Source organism: Amblyomma maculatum, chromosome 11, assembly GCF_055883805.1.
Source record: "Amblyomma maculatum isolate TAMU_Amacu chromosome 11, ASM5588380v1, whole genome shotgun sequence".
In the NCBI taxonomy this organism is placed as follows: Eukaryota; Metazoa; Arthropoda; class Arachnida; order Ixodida; family Ixodidae; genus Amblyomma; species Amblyomma maculatum.
Window position 1 is genome coordinate 14,790,325 of NC_139354.1, and position 14,860 is coordinate 14,805,184.

Sequence of the window (14,860 nt, forward strand, 5' to 3'; positions counted from 1 at the left end):
CCTCTCTTTCTGTCTCGACAATTCTATTCACAGCCTGTTCTGAGATCATTCGGGTGGCCTCTGACCTACCTCATTTTCAACGGAGGCTTCAGCACGGATATTGATGGCGCTCGAAATGTGTATCATAGGCAGCAAGGGCGATGCGAACTGATAACGCCTGGCTTGCGTTGGCCTGTATTTGGGCATGTAAACTGCCAAGCCAATCTCCAGCCATCGCCAACCACTAAGCTGCTGAGTTTGAGAGGAGATAACATGCTTGCTCGCGCGCTGCAGCGTCGATTTTTCATCTGGGATTATTGGCGTAGCCTTTTTATTTTCGTTAGCAGTACGCCAGTGCAATAAACTTGTTCCTCGCGCGTTTACATTCAGAAGAGGGGAAGAAAGGCGGGGAGGTTCAACGGCAAAACTACGAAAGAACAGTTTGCTACCTTTCATAGTTTCGTATGTTCAGCTTATTTTCTGCATGCGTCTAAAATAAAACCTTACTTGGCGGGGGCATGTAGTAGCGACGGGAATGTTCTTGGCGTGGCCTAGTTTACGGGGTTAGCACAAATCTCGTAGAGCGAACAGTTATGTCTGCGTTTCGGTTCAGCTTGCGGACAACCACACGGCAAATTATAAGACATGTAAACGACGCGTTAAATCTTGCATTTCTTGCTGTAATGAACATAGCTTCCCTTTTGACATGACGGATACAGAAAAATATCAGTTTATTGGTCTCGTGTTTGGATTTAGGCCACAATTAAAACAGGATGCGATGATGCGGAGTCTTATGTTCTCTCTTTGCTCCGAATTTAACCAAAACACTATCAAAACAAAATCATAGCAGTACTAGAATTCTATATCAGCCTTGAATGGGCAATGCATTTTACTGTGGGAAAAATATTCACGCTGCTTCTTTGGCGAAATTACTCGGCCACAAATTAGCTGCAAAGCATGCTGTTAATGCTGCATCAATATCACGGAACGGCCGCCAGAGTGCGGCACTCGAGGATTTATATGAAGATTCCTCACACCATGCATGCCGCCAGCGTCGCGATAAATCGCGTTCATATCTGCGAGCCTTAGCAGTAAGATAATGGAGTCGTGTACACGCCTGCACCGAAGTAGGGTCTCACGTATGCAAGCCAGTTCGACTTGACGGCGAGCAGCCCACAAGTTAAGCAGGCCGAGATCTGGTGCCGGTCGGCCAACATCGACCCATGTAGTAGGTGTAGCACTGTTTAGAGCTCTTTGTATGCACTCAACAAGTTTGACGGCAAATTTGAAGACAGACTGTCGAGGCAGCGAAATTTCTCCCAGTTGACGGCAGAACATTTGTGTTATATTTTATTAATTTACGTTTGCGTTTTTAATTGTTCTACTTATGTTATCAGCTGCGCAGCCGAGTATTCGAATTTCTCGACTTCCACTTTTTTCCAAACATCTTCCACCTCTGCTTTTTGGCGGCCTTAGAGCAAAATCTTTTAGCCTTGGAAAAGGGTTATATCATTCTCAATCTTTACAAGCTTAAAAAGAATAACAATTTGAGTTCAAAATCTTTTATTAAATAGGATGTCTCATGTCCGGTAAATATGACAGGTAACAAGAACAGACAGAGCCTTCTGTGTTTGCAGGTCACCACTCACCTCACATTGTCAACAAAAATTTTTGAGACTTCAGACTTTGCTACAGTTTTTCAAGAATAAAAATTGCCAGTAGTTTAGCTCTGGTTAAACTTTGTAAGTTGTGCAAGCAATACTGCAATGGTAGCGTTTAGGTTTCGGCATGTAGTGCCGCTGCCGCCTGGTTGCATTTCACCGTTCTTGGCTACTCTGTTCGGATTCTTCTCGTCCTGTTGTTGATGCCGAGTCATCACTGTCCAAGGCATTCTGAAGACTCCATCCAGGATCCTCACCAGACGTACAAGTGTCTAAAAGAGTGCGTTGTTGGGCGAGTCGATAAGACATATCTTCAAGGTATACTGCGCACACACAAAAAAAAAGGACGAGAAATGTTACTGCGCTTGTTTTGTACCTTTCTCGTCCTTGTTTTGTGTGTGCGCAGTACACCTTGAAGGTACAAGTGTCTAGAGGTTCACGACGCGCTCGTCTAGCAGCGTCTTGCGCTCGTCGTTTTGCTAGCCGTTGTTCACGTTCTTCAGCAGTCTCCTGAGCCCATTGCCGTTTTCTGGCTTCGGCGCACCTCCGATGCTTCTCCTTCCTTGCAAGACCGCATAGCAACTGATTTACTCCGACGGGAACTCCCGAGCCCATTTCTCTCTTTCCACTTTCACTCCTGTTAGCGATCGTCTTTTTAGTACTGCGCAATTCCTTACCCTGAGCGGCGGCCGTCCGCTCCTTGGACCCTGAGTGGTGCGTCCCGACCACCGCTTTGGCGCACGTGCCTGGATTTCGACGCGCGCATGCAACATCGGACCTTGCTCGCATCGCATGCGGTGAGAGAGTGCGATCCGGGGAACGCCAGGAGTTCGAAGTGCGTGAGGACGGGAGTGAGCGGAGCGTCAGCTTTCGTTCTAATGCTAACACTTCCCCCTTCCTCCCTTCTCTTACGGTTCGAAATCTGGCGCAGTATTGCTTACGCAATAAAATATGTCCAATGATCTGAAAGACCTGAGCGAACGCTGAGCAACAAATTGAGGCCAGCATCGCTTGACATTGTTCAACGGCGCTACTGGAATGAATGAACGGGGGAGTACGGATCGCGCTGGGTACTGTGCCCAAAAGGGGAGGGGGAGGGGGGGGGGGTTGTTATGTATGCGCACAACTGCAACTCTGCTTCTCATCCTGTAGCGCCATCTCTACGTGGCCGCCTCAATCCTAACAAGGCTCCAGACAGCGCCACCTACGTAACCGCGACCCAAGTTCAAATCCTGAATAAACTTTAGTTCCTTTTCTGTTCACAACTGGGCTGGTCCGTGTCGTCAGTCTCTCCGACATTAACCAACATAACAGGGTTCACTTGCTGCATTATGTGGGTCCCAACTCTCTCTCCCTGTCTCTCTTTCATTAGGAGAAGGTTATTATTAAGATGAGAAATACGGCTCATTTAATCACAAATCGACCATGACGCCGACTACCTTCACCATGCTCCCAATGGCACTTTCACGGCTAAGTATATTCTGTTGGTAGGGCATGCCAGTATGCGTAGGTAAGTTTTGGTCAGGATGCTAGATGCAACTTGCACCATGTCGCCGGAATGGAGATGTTGGAATCCAAATTTAGAGAATGTGAAGTAAAAGGATTTCACTTCTCAATGTCTATATCATAGTTCGTGGCCGGTGAACGACTGTGCATGGCACTAATTGACTGTTTGAAAGCACAATAGGTTGGGCGGCAAAGTCGGCTGAAGGGGTGCTCCTCTGCAACTCTCATTATAATTAAGGCCATGATTAATACAGTAGGCTTGCATTGCGTGCGTAGAGGTGCCACTTTCCAATAGAGGAAGTTTCTTTGTATTTCACATCCAGTAAACGTATTATGGGCCAACTGAAATACGCCGAGAGTTGGACAAATGAACCAAAACTGTTGTTCAACCTAAATTGAGTATGTTAAATGCAGTGGTGCTCTCCAAATGGGTCACCCCAAACTATTTGGTCCCCTCAATCCCCAACAATTGATTCGTCAGAATTTGACCGAAATTGGTCTCCAACATAGATTACGTTTGGCTAATTTAGCGGGGACCTGTAAATTTATGTGGTCCACCCTCAAAATTTGGCTCCCTTGACCTCCAATTTTTTACTTCGCAGGAATTAGACCAAAATTGGTGCCTAACTTGAGTATGGCCAACTCAGTGTTGACTTCCAGAATTTGGTCCCTTCATCCCCGAATTATCATCTCGTCCGGATTTCACCAAAAGAAATGCCCACTAAGCAAAATGCAGAAATCATAACGAGAGTAGGCACGAAACTCACAATGATTTAGAATTTCTGCGCGCAAGCAAAAGCTCCTGTAATTTTTCCCTCCTCCTCTCGCTTGAGTGCGCAGTCGTTACCAGCTACAAAAAAAAAAAAAAAATCTAGAACCCTTAGGATTTTCACACTGCAAAAATTAAAATCTGTCAGGGTTACTCACCTTTGCAACCACAATGACCTTTTCACCAATTTTTTTCACTCTTCACTTTGGGTTCTTGCATGAATCCACTGGTGAGGTAATTGTGCTCCTCAAGGGAATCAATAGCATTAAATTGATCATGCGTGCAATAGCACGTTGTGTGCATGCGTTAGCACTTGAGATCAGAACCCTCAACATTTGGTGCAAGACGCCTGGACCGTAAAATTAACGTGAGCTCAGCGTTAACAGCGTACCGCCCCACTCGGCATCCTCACTCTCGTACCGCCGGAGGGCCACCTGGTCAAAGATAATCAATCCTTCCAATCAATCAATCAATCAACCAATCAATCAGCGCAGCGGGGTACGTCGCTCATTCTGACCGACGGCGCCCGGCGCACAGCCTTTCTGGTCTTTAACAATATAGCGCGAGAGTCGTTGAAACTGGTGGTCAGCGTGTAACCTAGCGAGAGAGGTATAGAGCGTCGTCTACTGCGCTGCTCCGATCCCAAGGACATAGGCCCTGTCACTATATCTGTCCGTGAAAAACAAAAAATAAAGAATGCAATGGTCACTATAGCACCAGTGCTTCGCTTGGTGCCTCATTTATCATGTTCCCACATCACAGAGGGCTGCTTAAATCAGAAGGTTTGCATTCCAGGCAATGCTTTCCAAGTGCAGCTGCATTTCCGTTTTCTTTTTACATTTTCCTATCTTAACTCTGCTTCGCCAACGCGGCCTCTCAAATAGGAAAAAGAAAAAAGAGAGAAATCACGTCTAAGTGCCACATAATATTCTTGCGCATGTGCTCTACTGCCCGTCAAGCTCTCGCGAACTATTGTGCCAGGCCATGTGTCCTCGTTATCGGAACAGCCTAGCAGGCGATGTGTGTCCTCGTTATCGGAAAATCGTAGTGGATGACGCTCTTTGTGGCGCGTGTCTGAGCTTTCGCCATGTTGCATGCTTATCGCGCTGACCAGCAGTTTTATCGAAGCTCTCACTATACTGGTAAAATACGGACGGCTGTAGAAACAACCTGTTCCGGGCACGTTTTCGCGCATCGCAGCGCGCGCGGAGTCACCATTCGCGCGCAACTTCCACCATTGCGTGCAGGCAGGTTGACTTGTTGCCAGATTACATTATGGCTGTCGCTACTTGCATCAGCAGTGCTACCAGTTTAAGACAGCGCCAAAGAAGCCTGGGAACCATATCTTAAACCATTCGCGCGCGTTTTTGCCCGCAGCGAGTGTAAAACAAAACACCCTTGTTTTCATTCGCGAGATTTATGTTCAGCTGAGATGTGTCATTATGGTTAATTTTGCTGTCCTTGGATGCAAGAACAAGTCGCGAGGAAAAACAGACATATTGATAACACACACACAAAAAAAAAAGTTTCCTTTCACCGTCCCGACCGTCGTGCCACAACTCACGAACTATCCGCGAAGCACCTTGAAGAGTGGTTCCACCAACTTACCCAGGCAGATCTTAACGGGAAATGTCACTCATATAAAGTTTTCAGCAACCATTTCATATGAGGTGAGTAAAACATGAACCAAGCAATGAGAGGGATATATTCACAGAACATCTGGATCTTAAATGACAAAGCGGAGCTAGGGAACAGGAAAAGCAGCGAAAAATACATGAACAAAAAAAAAAATGACGAAGCGAATGCTGGTAAAATAATGCGAAAAAATTAGGGGGAGGGGGCATTTAAGTCCGGCCGTTAACGGTATGATATGTGATTGTTTCACACACACGGATGATATTTTTCGAATATTTTAAGAAAGCCCCCACGGTGAGGTGCATTTGTAATAAGGGAGTAGTTACTTGTTGACATCCAACCAAGCGCAGCCCTACAGCTACAAAGGAAGAATTTTTCTTTAACTACGAAGTTTCTGAGAAACCTGTATATGCTTATTTTGTAGCCGTATGACTGCCCTTAGTAGGATGTCACTGAGTAATTACTCCCTTATTATGATATTTGTTATGTTTAAAAATTTTGTTTATTTTTTAAATTTTAAACACCGATACTTCGCATCAGCAAACAGTGGATTTTCATTCTGAGCAGTTTGACACCATTAAAAGCATTTGATATTTTTTAAAATTATTATTGTAAATGATTGATTGAACGATTACACACTATAATTTCTTAGCATCATCAAGAGTGGCTTCATGCTGAACACTTCTGCCACCTTTGAAACCCCTTTTTTAATATATTCATTTCTTTAATTCATCAATTAATACATAATTGCAATGATTTCATCGAATCGTCATTGAACATATCACACGCCAATCAATCATCAATCAATACAACCACACATTATCTTGATGTGATTATTTTCACACAGTCCCCGATTGTTTCCGACACGCAACGCTGACTACAACTACACCAAATGCTTTTCGACGTCGAATGCTCTTGTACACTATCGCTTGAAGAATTCTTATCTGTCTCCTGCTTCATTTTCGTTAAATATTGTGCACTGGGGAACTGCTTGTTATGTCGCTTTTTTTTCTGCAACTTGTGCTTCACTACTGAAGATGAAAACAATCGGATGAGATCCAGAGTTTTTTTCGTATCACTTTTATATGTCTCGACTCCTTCTCATTACGTGGGTGCTTCATCACCTAGCCCAAACCTATGTAGTAAACTATAATATGTTGCACACGTTGGTATTTGTTTTGCACAGTTTAACTGCTCTGAATTTTTTTTCTTAAATGTGTTACTTTTAACCTGGTGTGTAAATCCGAGCCTCCCACAACCTTCAGGAAAGCCATCCTATCTAATGGGTCAAACATGCCCAGACTGGCCTGACCCTGCAGTGGCTTGTGCAACAAGGTGCACCCGAATGCGATAGCTACATAATGAACAAGTTGTCGAAAAATCAGTGCAGTCCATAACTAATAACATCAACCATTTGAAAGATCTGGAACAGTTCAGCACTAGGAAAGGCACATGCAGTAATTCTTGGCGCAAGCATGTAACAATATCGTTTGTGATTTACAGCTCCTTCGTTGTCAGCACAAAAAAATTATTAAGTACTACTTACCTCTCATTTCAGTCGCTTGTATCAGCCTCACAATTAAAGTGTGTTTCTCATCAATAATTCTTCTATTCCACTGACATCTGTGCTCATTTCTCAACTCAAACCTATCTTGTGGTACTCAATTCTTCAGTTGGAATCAAATGAAGGCTACTTGCACCAGAAAATTTGTTCAAGCCTCAGCTTCCAAATAATTACCAGTTTCGAAAATACATAATTGCAATTGAAAATGCACATGACAATGGAAAGTATAGAAACAGCAAGCTACTGCGCCCACCGCCGAAGCCACAGTAAATGCAGTTTCATGCAAGGTTAAGATGGCACACGCCATAGAAGCTGAGGCCATGGTCATAAAGCGGCATACAGAAGCTACGCAGAAGACTAGAGGGGCACCGATAACTTCATTAGACTCAGGCCAGTACAAAGCCTCCCGAATCAGATAAAAAAAAGCTATAAAATAGGGCGGTGACGCAGTTGCTAGCACTGAAGTGACGTCAGAATTAGCGCGACACTCTTGCTCACCGACTCTGCGACTGGTGACGTCATGCGCTCAGCATCCTATAAAAGAAAGGATGTTGTGCGGCTTTCCCACATTCTACGGGCGACACTACTCGGGCAAGCACAGCAAGACACTGGTCTTCGGAAGCCAGCCGCAGAAGAGCCCACCTTAAGCGATCTTGGACCTGCGACCGGTCATGGAAGCGCAAGCCCCCGTGGAAGCACAAGCTCCCGTGGCCCCCGTGGAAGCACAAGCCCCCGTGGAAGCACAAGCCCCCGTGGCCCCCGTGGAAGCGCAAGCCGGTGATCTTGCAGATGACTGCAGGTGCGCGATATGCTTTGCCTGCCAGAGGAGGATGCGTGCGGCATTGCCAGTGTGGTTGCGTGAACAACCTATGCAGGAAGGACAGGCTCAGCCGCAGAGACTACGACCAGTCGAGGAAGGTGGCGACGAAGGTATTATTCTGGCTGATCCCTTGTTATGGTAGTAGTGAGGACATTGTGTCGCGAAGGGTTTCTTGTTATTGGCACTAATTCTTGGCATAGGCGCTGTTCACGAAAGTTCGGAATAGCTCAGCGTCAGTGAGCTCTTGGCTTATATGCATCGTTTTTCCTTGGGTTTTCAGCCTGGGATAACAGTACTTCTAAAAAATCTACTCATTCATACTAAATCGCCTTTAATATACTGAGCGCACGTGGGCTCTGGTGCAGCAGCGTTCCTCATTGTTTACAGTGCTGTCTTGTGCGGGGTTTGCCGGGGTTTTATCGGCGACATTACTTCGTATATCTTACCACCGACATCCCGTCCCCTACGGAGTGTAAATTCAGGCGTGGTTTTGCGGTTTCCATACATGCACGGCCCGTTTATGTATTTTGTGAAGTGTCTCCCTTTTTCGCTTCAAAGCACCTAGTCTGCATGAATTACGCAGACTGCGTAGAGATAAAGCCGCCTCGGTTAGGAGAGCCTACGGACTACACTGCTACAGTAAGCTTGGTTATGACATGCAGCGACATAGCTGTTTCCCGCTTTTCCGTCGCTTCACTTGGACTTAATCATCGTGGCGTGTATAAGTGTAACGCCATGCTCTCATGCTTTGCAGCGCGACCCGCATGTCACTGAGGAGGGTGTCGTTTTTAAGCCTATGCGCATACGCATAAGGGCATATTTCCACATTTACATTAGCGGCGCACTCATCGCTGTGGTTTTCATGCGCTGCAGGGAGCGGATCTGGGTCGTCGGACATCACCCCGAGGACCGAGACGTCCGTGGTACTGAGCGCCTCTTCGACGCCCTCTGACCCGTCCCCGCAAGAAGAACCCAGCACAGCCAGCTCAAACAGCGCCTGATCCAGCAGCCCCGTATGGGTCTGGTGACGCTTAGGATGTAAGTTATGTTCATTTGCTGCGGATAACTCCCATGAATCTCTCTACGATTACCATCCGGAGATAAAAAAATTGAAGGCCATGAAACTAATGCCAGTCGCCATAAAACTCTTATTACGTCCACCAGACATAGTTCAATAACACAATTCCTTTATAACCCTCTTCTTTCTGTCCAGTTTTGACGGGGTCGTTCATGTGCGAATGTTGTCTTTTTTTCGCGCCCCTTGCAGTAATGCGCACTAGTCTACACACCTTCTCCAGAGCCTCGCAACGGTGCGCACATTACCAAATTGCGATTATGGCTCGGTGTCTCGATACTTGCTGCCGTCCACTTCAGTGCAGATAGTATTTCTACACGTATTCGTTATAGCACGATCAATGTCTGTACATCCGGGCACCTCTCAACAGTTCCGCTTCCTTTGAGCGACAGCGCGGTATTCCAGCCCTCTAAACAAACTTGCAGACTCTACAGTACTCATATTTATGGGCGTGAGGACAGGAGCGTCTGATCGGAACTTCAGTCGCACCTCTGTTCGCATCCTACTTGCGGCATCTTCTGCTGCTTTCAAAGACATGCTTAAAAGCATGCGCTCTTTAGTTTGTCAGACCCAGGTTTACAGAACCTTTTTCTTACATCGTTGCAAAAGGTAGCCGCCGCGTATCGCTAAAAATGTTTGAGGCTAACTGCCATACGCTCCCTCCTTCGCGGTGATCTCATTACTACAATGCGTTTGAAGACTTCTGTTATGTTCCAGAAACTACTGGCTTCTTTGCCACAATTTCAACGCCTAACAGTTTTCATTAGCCTTTACCTGCTGTTATTAAAACGCCGAGCTTGTCATTAATCTCGGCTTGTAATAACATGCATTTTTTTCTTTCATTCCAGTGCTCTCATCTCGCCCTGCACTCCCAGACTACAATCTGCAACAAGCTATAGCATAACCTGCAAATGTATTCTACTACCTTTACGTCTCGTTATATTTTAACCACCTCTTGTGCTGCAATAAAAATTGATCTGGCTTTTGTAATCACTTCTTCCACGTGAAGTTGAATGGCAGTCTCTTCTGACATCATTCTACAGTCCGCTGACTTGGTGAAATTATTCGGGTGCCGCCACCAGCACGGATATCCATGGCCCTCGGAAGGCATATTAGATGTTGCACGCGCGATGCTTGCAGGCAAGGCTTAACTTGAAATAGCCTGGATTTGCACATGTCAATTCCGAACAACCGCAGTTTAATGGCGCTTAGCCGAAGAGGAGATGCAGTATAGTTTTCGCCCCTGGGATTTTTTTGACGCACAGGACTTGCTTTCTTATAAGCCAGCTTAATGCACTTCCAGATGTTATCAGATACAACCAGGAAAACGATGCTCTTCGACCGTGACAACCTTTATCAGGAACAAATTTCATTGTTATGCTCCACACACCGCTTTTAAGGCTGGAGTCTTAACCGACTCGTAAGTGGCGGGAGCGGGAAGATCCCTCAGTGAGCGGTCGAAAAATTCCTGCACAGTTGCTATGGTAACTGCAGCCAGCCGTTGTCGAGTCGCAGAAGCAGCGAGGGCCATATTGGCATGTACGTGACCTAGCCCAGCAAGCGTTGTCGGAAAAGAAAGGTCGCCGTCAGTGTAGGTGTAGCGAGGGCGCTGCCTGAGAAAGAGGGCATCGCGTTATTGTTAGCTTGCTGGCTTGCGCGCATAGTGTTGCGCGAATGAGCTTTCTTCTTTATGCAAGTAGGCGATCCAATGTGTGTGTGTGCTGAATTTTTAATCGAACGGCGCGATCACTGTTCCTCGAACTACAGGGCAAGCGATGGTATTCCCATTATCCAGCTGACAGCGGCGAGTTTTCAGCTTCTGCACGGAAAGTGAGCGCGAGGTTTACGATGAAAAATAGGCGTATGCTGGAAATATTGGGGAAAGAAAGCCTTCGCTGCGTGACAGTTTCTGTGTGCGACACGTTTGCTACAACGCACTGAGGTGGTTATTTCCTACAGCGCCTTTATCAGCAGATCTCGGCTGCTGATTGGCGCGGAGATAAAGGAAGTGACACCAAGCTATAGTGATACTGTCACAAATGGCGCGTGCTCAGATAAGGGCTATTTGAAACCAGACTTCACCCGTTTAGCCCACAGCAATTCTTTGAAGAGCCTATAGTTGTGTCGTCCTGTTTGGGAGGATCCGCGGATATCCCCTTTGTAAGGAAGTTCTAGCAATTTCAAAGCAATTTAGTACTTGAAGCTTTTCGGCAACTGTTCTGTTTACCTCATGTTCAATACTAGCGGGCTGACACAGGTACTCCACTGCAAAGATGTAAAGATCAACCAAATACCAAATACTCTGTACCAAATACTCTGCTACACTCGGTGTAGAAGCACCCATAAATGCAGATAGTACGGTGGAAACCGTATGAATGGATACAGTTTTGTTCCCTTGAAGACAATTCAATGCGTATCACTTGACGAGAGGAGTATACCATCTAGGCTGTAATTTCACAAGTCTTTTTTGTGGGGCATAAAGCGGCGAAGAGCGTGACCATCCATGGCCCCACTGTCACTGCTCAAGAATCAGTGATTCATTGTTCGTGCACTCCTCAGTGAGTGTTTCACGATCTAGCCTAGGTTTAAAAGGCATCAGATGCGGGGACGGGTATACTATATGACAGCTGTGTTCTTGTTTCTACCTTTAACTCTGGTCATAATATTTTTTGTTGATTAGATACGCTTCGAGTTCCGATTGCTGGCTGCCCTACCACACGCTGAGGATATCTGCAGGCCTGCTGATCTAGTCTGCCTTATTATGACGCAATGAGTGGATGCCGTTCAAATTCGAAGTATTCCGCTTTAGTGTTCTTTTTTTCTTCGCTTCCATATTATTTCATAAACGACTTAGATAAAACTGTTTTGATTGATAATCAGCTCTAGTTATGCTACATCCATGTCGTCAGGTGTCACGTTGTATGTTGGACTGGTTTCTTGACCGGCTGCCGACGTTCGGTAGAAGAAGAAAAGGATGATCACTGCTTGCTAGCTACGGACGGTTTTGTGGTTGAGCTAGTTGAGCACTGGACCGCAAGCAAGACCTAGACGTAAGTAATCATCGGCGTGCAGCTTAGCCGCGCTAGAAATATTTTCACTTTTTAGGGGCCTCACCTGGCTTTGTCCGCAGCATGAATTAACGCCGCTGATGGTGCGTTTTTCGAGCTATGAACGCGGTGCTGCCCCAACTGATTTCTCTTCACTAAGTTAGTTGGCAGCCAGTGTTGAAATATGTTTGCTTGCTACACGCTCCCACAATTTCAATGCCTTTTTTTTTCCGGAGCTACTCGTCCGAGATCTCATGACATAGTTCGAAATTAGGTGGCGTCTCTCATAGCCTGAGTCGCTTTGGGACGTTAAACCCCACAAACCAACCAGTTCGAAATTAGGTGGGAGTGGAAGGCGATACCCTGTATCTGTCCTCGAAATCAAGTCAGCACTTTTGAGCGTCGTGACACAGCACGTTTGAATCATCATTTTTATCATGACTAGTGTCTAGTCATGTGCATTGGATCTCCGATCTGACTGGCTCACGACAAGTGAGTGACTCATGAGTCATGACTCATGAGTTAATCACTTCATAAGTCAACTAAAATAGCTCACATGACATGGATAGGTATGAGACGACATTTATTACCACTTCCCATTGCATGGTTGCCAGCCTCATCTTATATGTCACGCTATATCACACGTTACCCTTTGCTGCCATATGTCCATTCGATTCACCTGAACTACATGAACTGGCTCATGTGGCGCTGCACTTCGCCATTCGTTTCAGCCATGGAGGAAGGAAACAACATAGGAGAGGTCCTTGACATTCCCAATGCATTGAAGATAGTGTGGCGGAAGTGACGTCAAAATTTAGGGTTAGCCAAGGCGGGCCATTAGCAACGGCGACGCTGTTGCTATGAAAACTCAGGCCACTAGCAACAGCGTTGCTAAGGGCCCTAGGTACGTGAGCGTCGCGGAGAAAAAGAATGCGGAGGGTAAAGGAGGAGGAGAGACGTTGCAGCGTCCGGTCGCGGCGCGGCGGCGCCGGCTTCAAAAAATCCGCGTTCACCAAAGAAACGACGACGGGTACTTTAAACCATGTCTGTAACAAGTAAGCATGTGCAAGCGTTATGATGCATGCTGATGAACTTCAATCCTGATCAGTAAAAGTTGTGTGCGCTTTGTGCCAGCTGCCGCATGGCGCGCATGCATCGAGGCTGGTCCGCGTCCAGGCTTCAGTGCAATATGCTATTTCACAATTCATCTTATTCTCTGCCGGTTTGTGTGAGTGGCAATGTTCTAGCTGACCACATAAATGCAGCTGGTTTTTATAATTATGTGTGCCGAATTCATGAAAGAAAGAATTCTATCGGCTGTGTAGATGCCGCTCAGATGAACGGCGCTAATCATTCTGAACATTTTCAAATAGCACATCGCAATATAAGTGCGTGTTGTGCAAGTGCATATATGTGTAGCTTAAAGGTGGAAGCTGGCGATCTATGCACATGGTCATGACTGATCAGCATGCATTACACCGCATGCATATGTTAGCCCCTTCTGAGTACGCGCAGTCGTTTCCTTGGCGAACTCGATCGTGTTCTCGTTGACAAGTGAAATAATTAACTGGGATCTCTTCGCCGTTTAATACAACGCACATGCCAAAAGCATTGTGGCTAGTTAATGGCGAAATTTCGTCCTCATTTGCCATCTGAAAATTCATCAAGTTAACCTGGACGTTGGCGTCGGTTGACGCGAGTTGCACACAGCCGGCCGCAGCTTGTTGGCGACTCCAAGGCTAGCAGACGGCCCGGCCTGCACTCTACCATTCGTTTAGGAAGCTACCGGTGCCGATACTGCACCTGAACCGCCTGAGCTGCTGGAACTGGTGCTGCACGCTTGCGGCACCACCGCAGAACTTTACGGAACTGGTGCAGAAAGGAGGAGGAGGAGGAAAAAACTTTATTTAAATAAAAAAATATAAACACTTCCAGGAGGACCTCTTAGTCCAGGAGCCGTCTGGCTGTTCCTTCTAGCTTAGCCCGCTCGACCAGCCGCAACTGATCTGCAAGTTGCGTGGCTAGAAGGGCAGCCTCCCAGGAGGAGGGGGTGGGGTGTTTGACGGGAGGAACGCGGATGGGATGTGGGCATTCCCATAAGTAATGGTAGAGGGTGAGTGGGGTGGCGTTGCATGTGGTGCAATATGGTGGGAAGTCCGTGGGATGAAAGATGTGGGCAAATTGAGGAGATGGGAACGAATGTGTCTGGAGTTGTCGCCAGTACTTGCTGTCGAAGTGAGAAAGCGTGTGATGTGGTAGCGCGTACGTGGCACGGTAACGACGATAGTAGTGAACAATTGTGGTGTAGTCGAGGGGTTCGATGGGGGTGTATAATGAAGGTTTGGGAAGGCCATCCACCGGCGCCCGGAAGCTTAGTTCTCGGGCAAACGCATGAGCGCGCTCATTTCCGAGGATGTCCTTGTGCCCAGGAACCCATGTTATGGTGATTGGATCGGGAAGGGTAGATAGAGTAGATAATATTTTAGCAGATGAGTGTGGGAGGGTTCCTCGCAGGAGATATCTGCAGTGTATGCTGTTTGGGAGTCTGTGCATATCGTGGTGTGCTGAATCTGCAACTGACTGATGTGTGCAATAGCGAGTGTAATGGCCAAGTATTCGGTCTCGGCGATGCTAGTGCAGTGGATGAAGGCGGCATTGAACGTTGAGCGGCGAATTTCCGTGAATACAGCAGCGCAGATGTGAGGAATGTCCGGATTGTGTGAAGCATCCGTGTAGCTGATGTTCTGTAGAAAGCGCAGCTGAATCGAACGGACCTTATATTATACTTCCACGTTTTTCCTCCA

The 14,860-nt window shown here is 46.6% G+C and overlaps 1 protein-coding gene across 2 annotated transcripts; it reads left to right on the plus strand.

Moving 5' to 3' along the window:
- Positions 1-7,668: 7,668 nt before the first annotated feature.
- On the plus strand, positions 7,669-9,999 carry LOC146172912 (uncharacterized). Of its 2 annotated transcripts, none has more exons than XR_014701838.1 (3): positions 7,669-7,913; positions 8,808-8,972; positions 9,858-9,999. XR_014701838.1 is itself a non-coding variant. In XM_084583592.1 (3 exons), exons 1-2 carry the CDS (start codon positions 7,786-7,788, stop codon positions 8,933-8,935), a joined length of 387 nt encoding a protein of 128 aa, XP_084439718.1. In that variant the 5' UTR covers positions 7,672-7,785; the 3' UTR covers positions 8,936-8,972; positions 9,858-9,999. The 2 variants fall into 2 exon arrangements, 1 of the variants encoding a protein (XP_084439718.1); XM_084583592.1 differs by having other exon boundaries at positions 7,672-8,044.
- Positions 10,000-14,860: the final 4,861 nt, after the last annotated feature.

Bases quoted from the DNA above. Each gene is read 5' to 3' on its own strand.
- LOC146172912 (XM_084583592.1), top strand. From the start codon at position 7,786: ATGGAAGCGCAAGCCCCCGTGGAAGCACAAGCTCCCGTGGCCCCCGTG. The intron at 8,045-8,807 runs GTATTATTCTGG...CATGCGCTGCAG, and splicing joins CGAGGAAGGTGGCGACGAAG to GGAGCGGATCTGGGTCGTCG.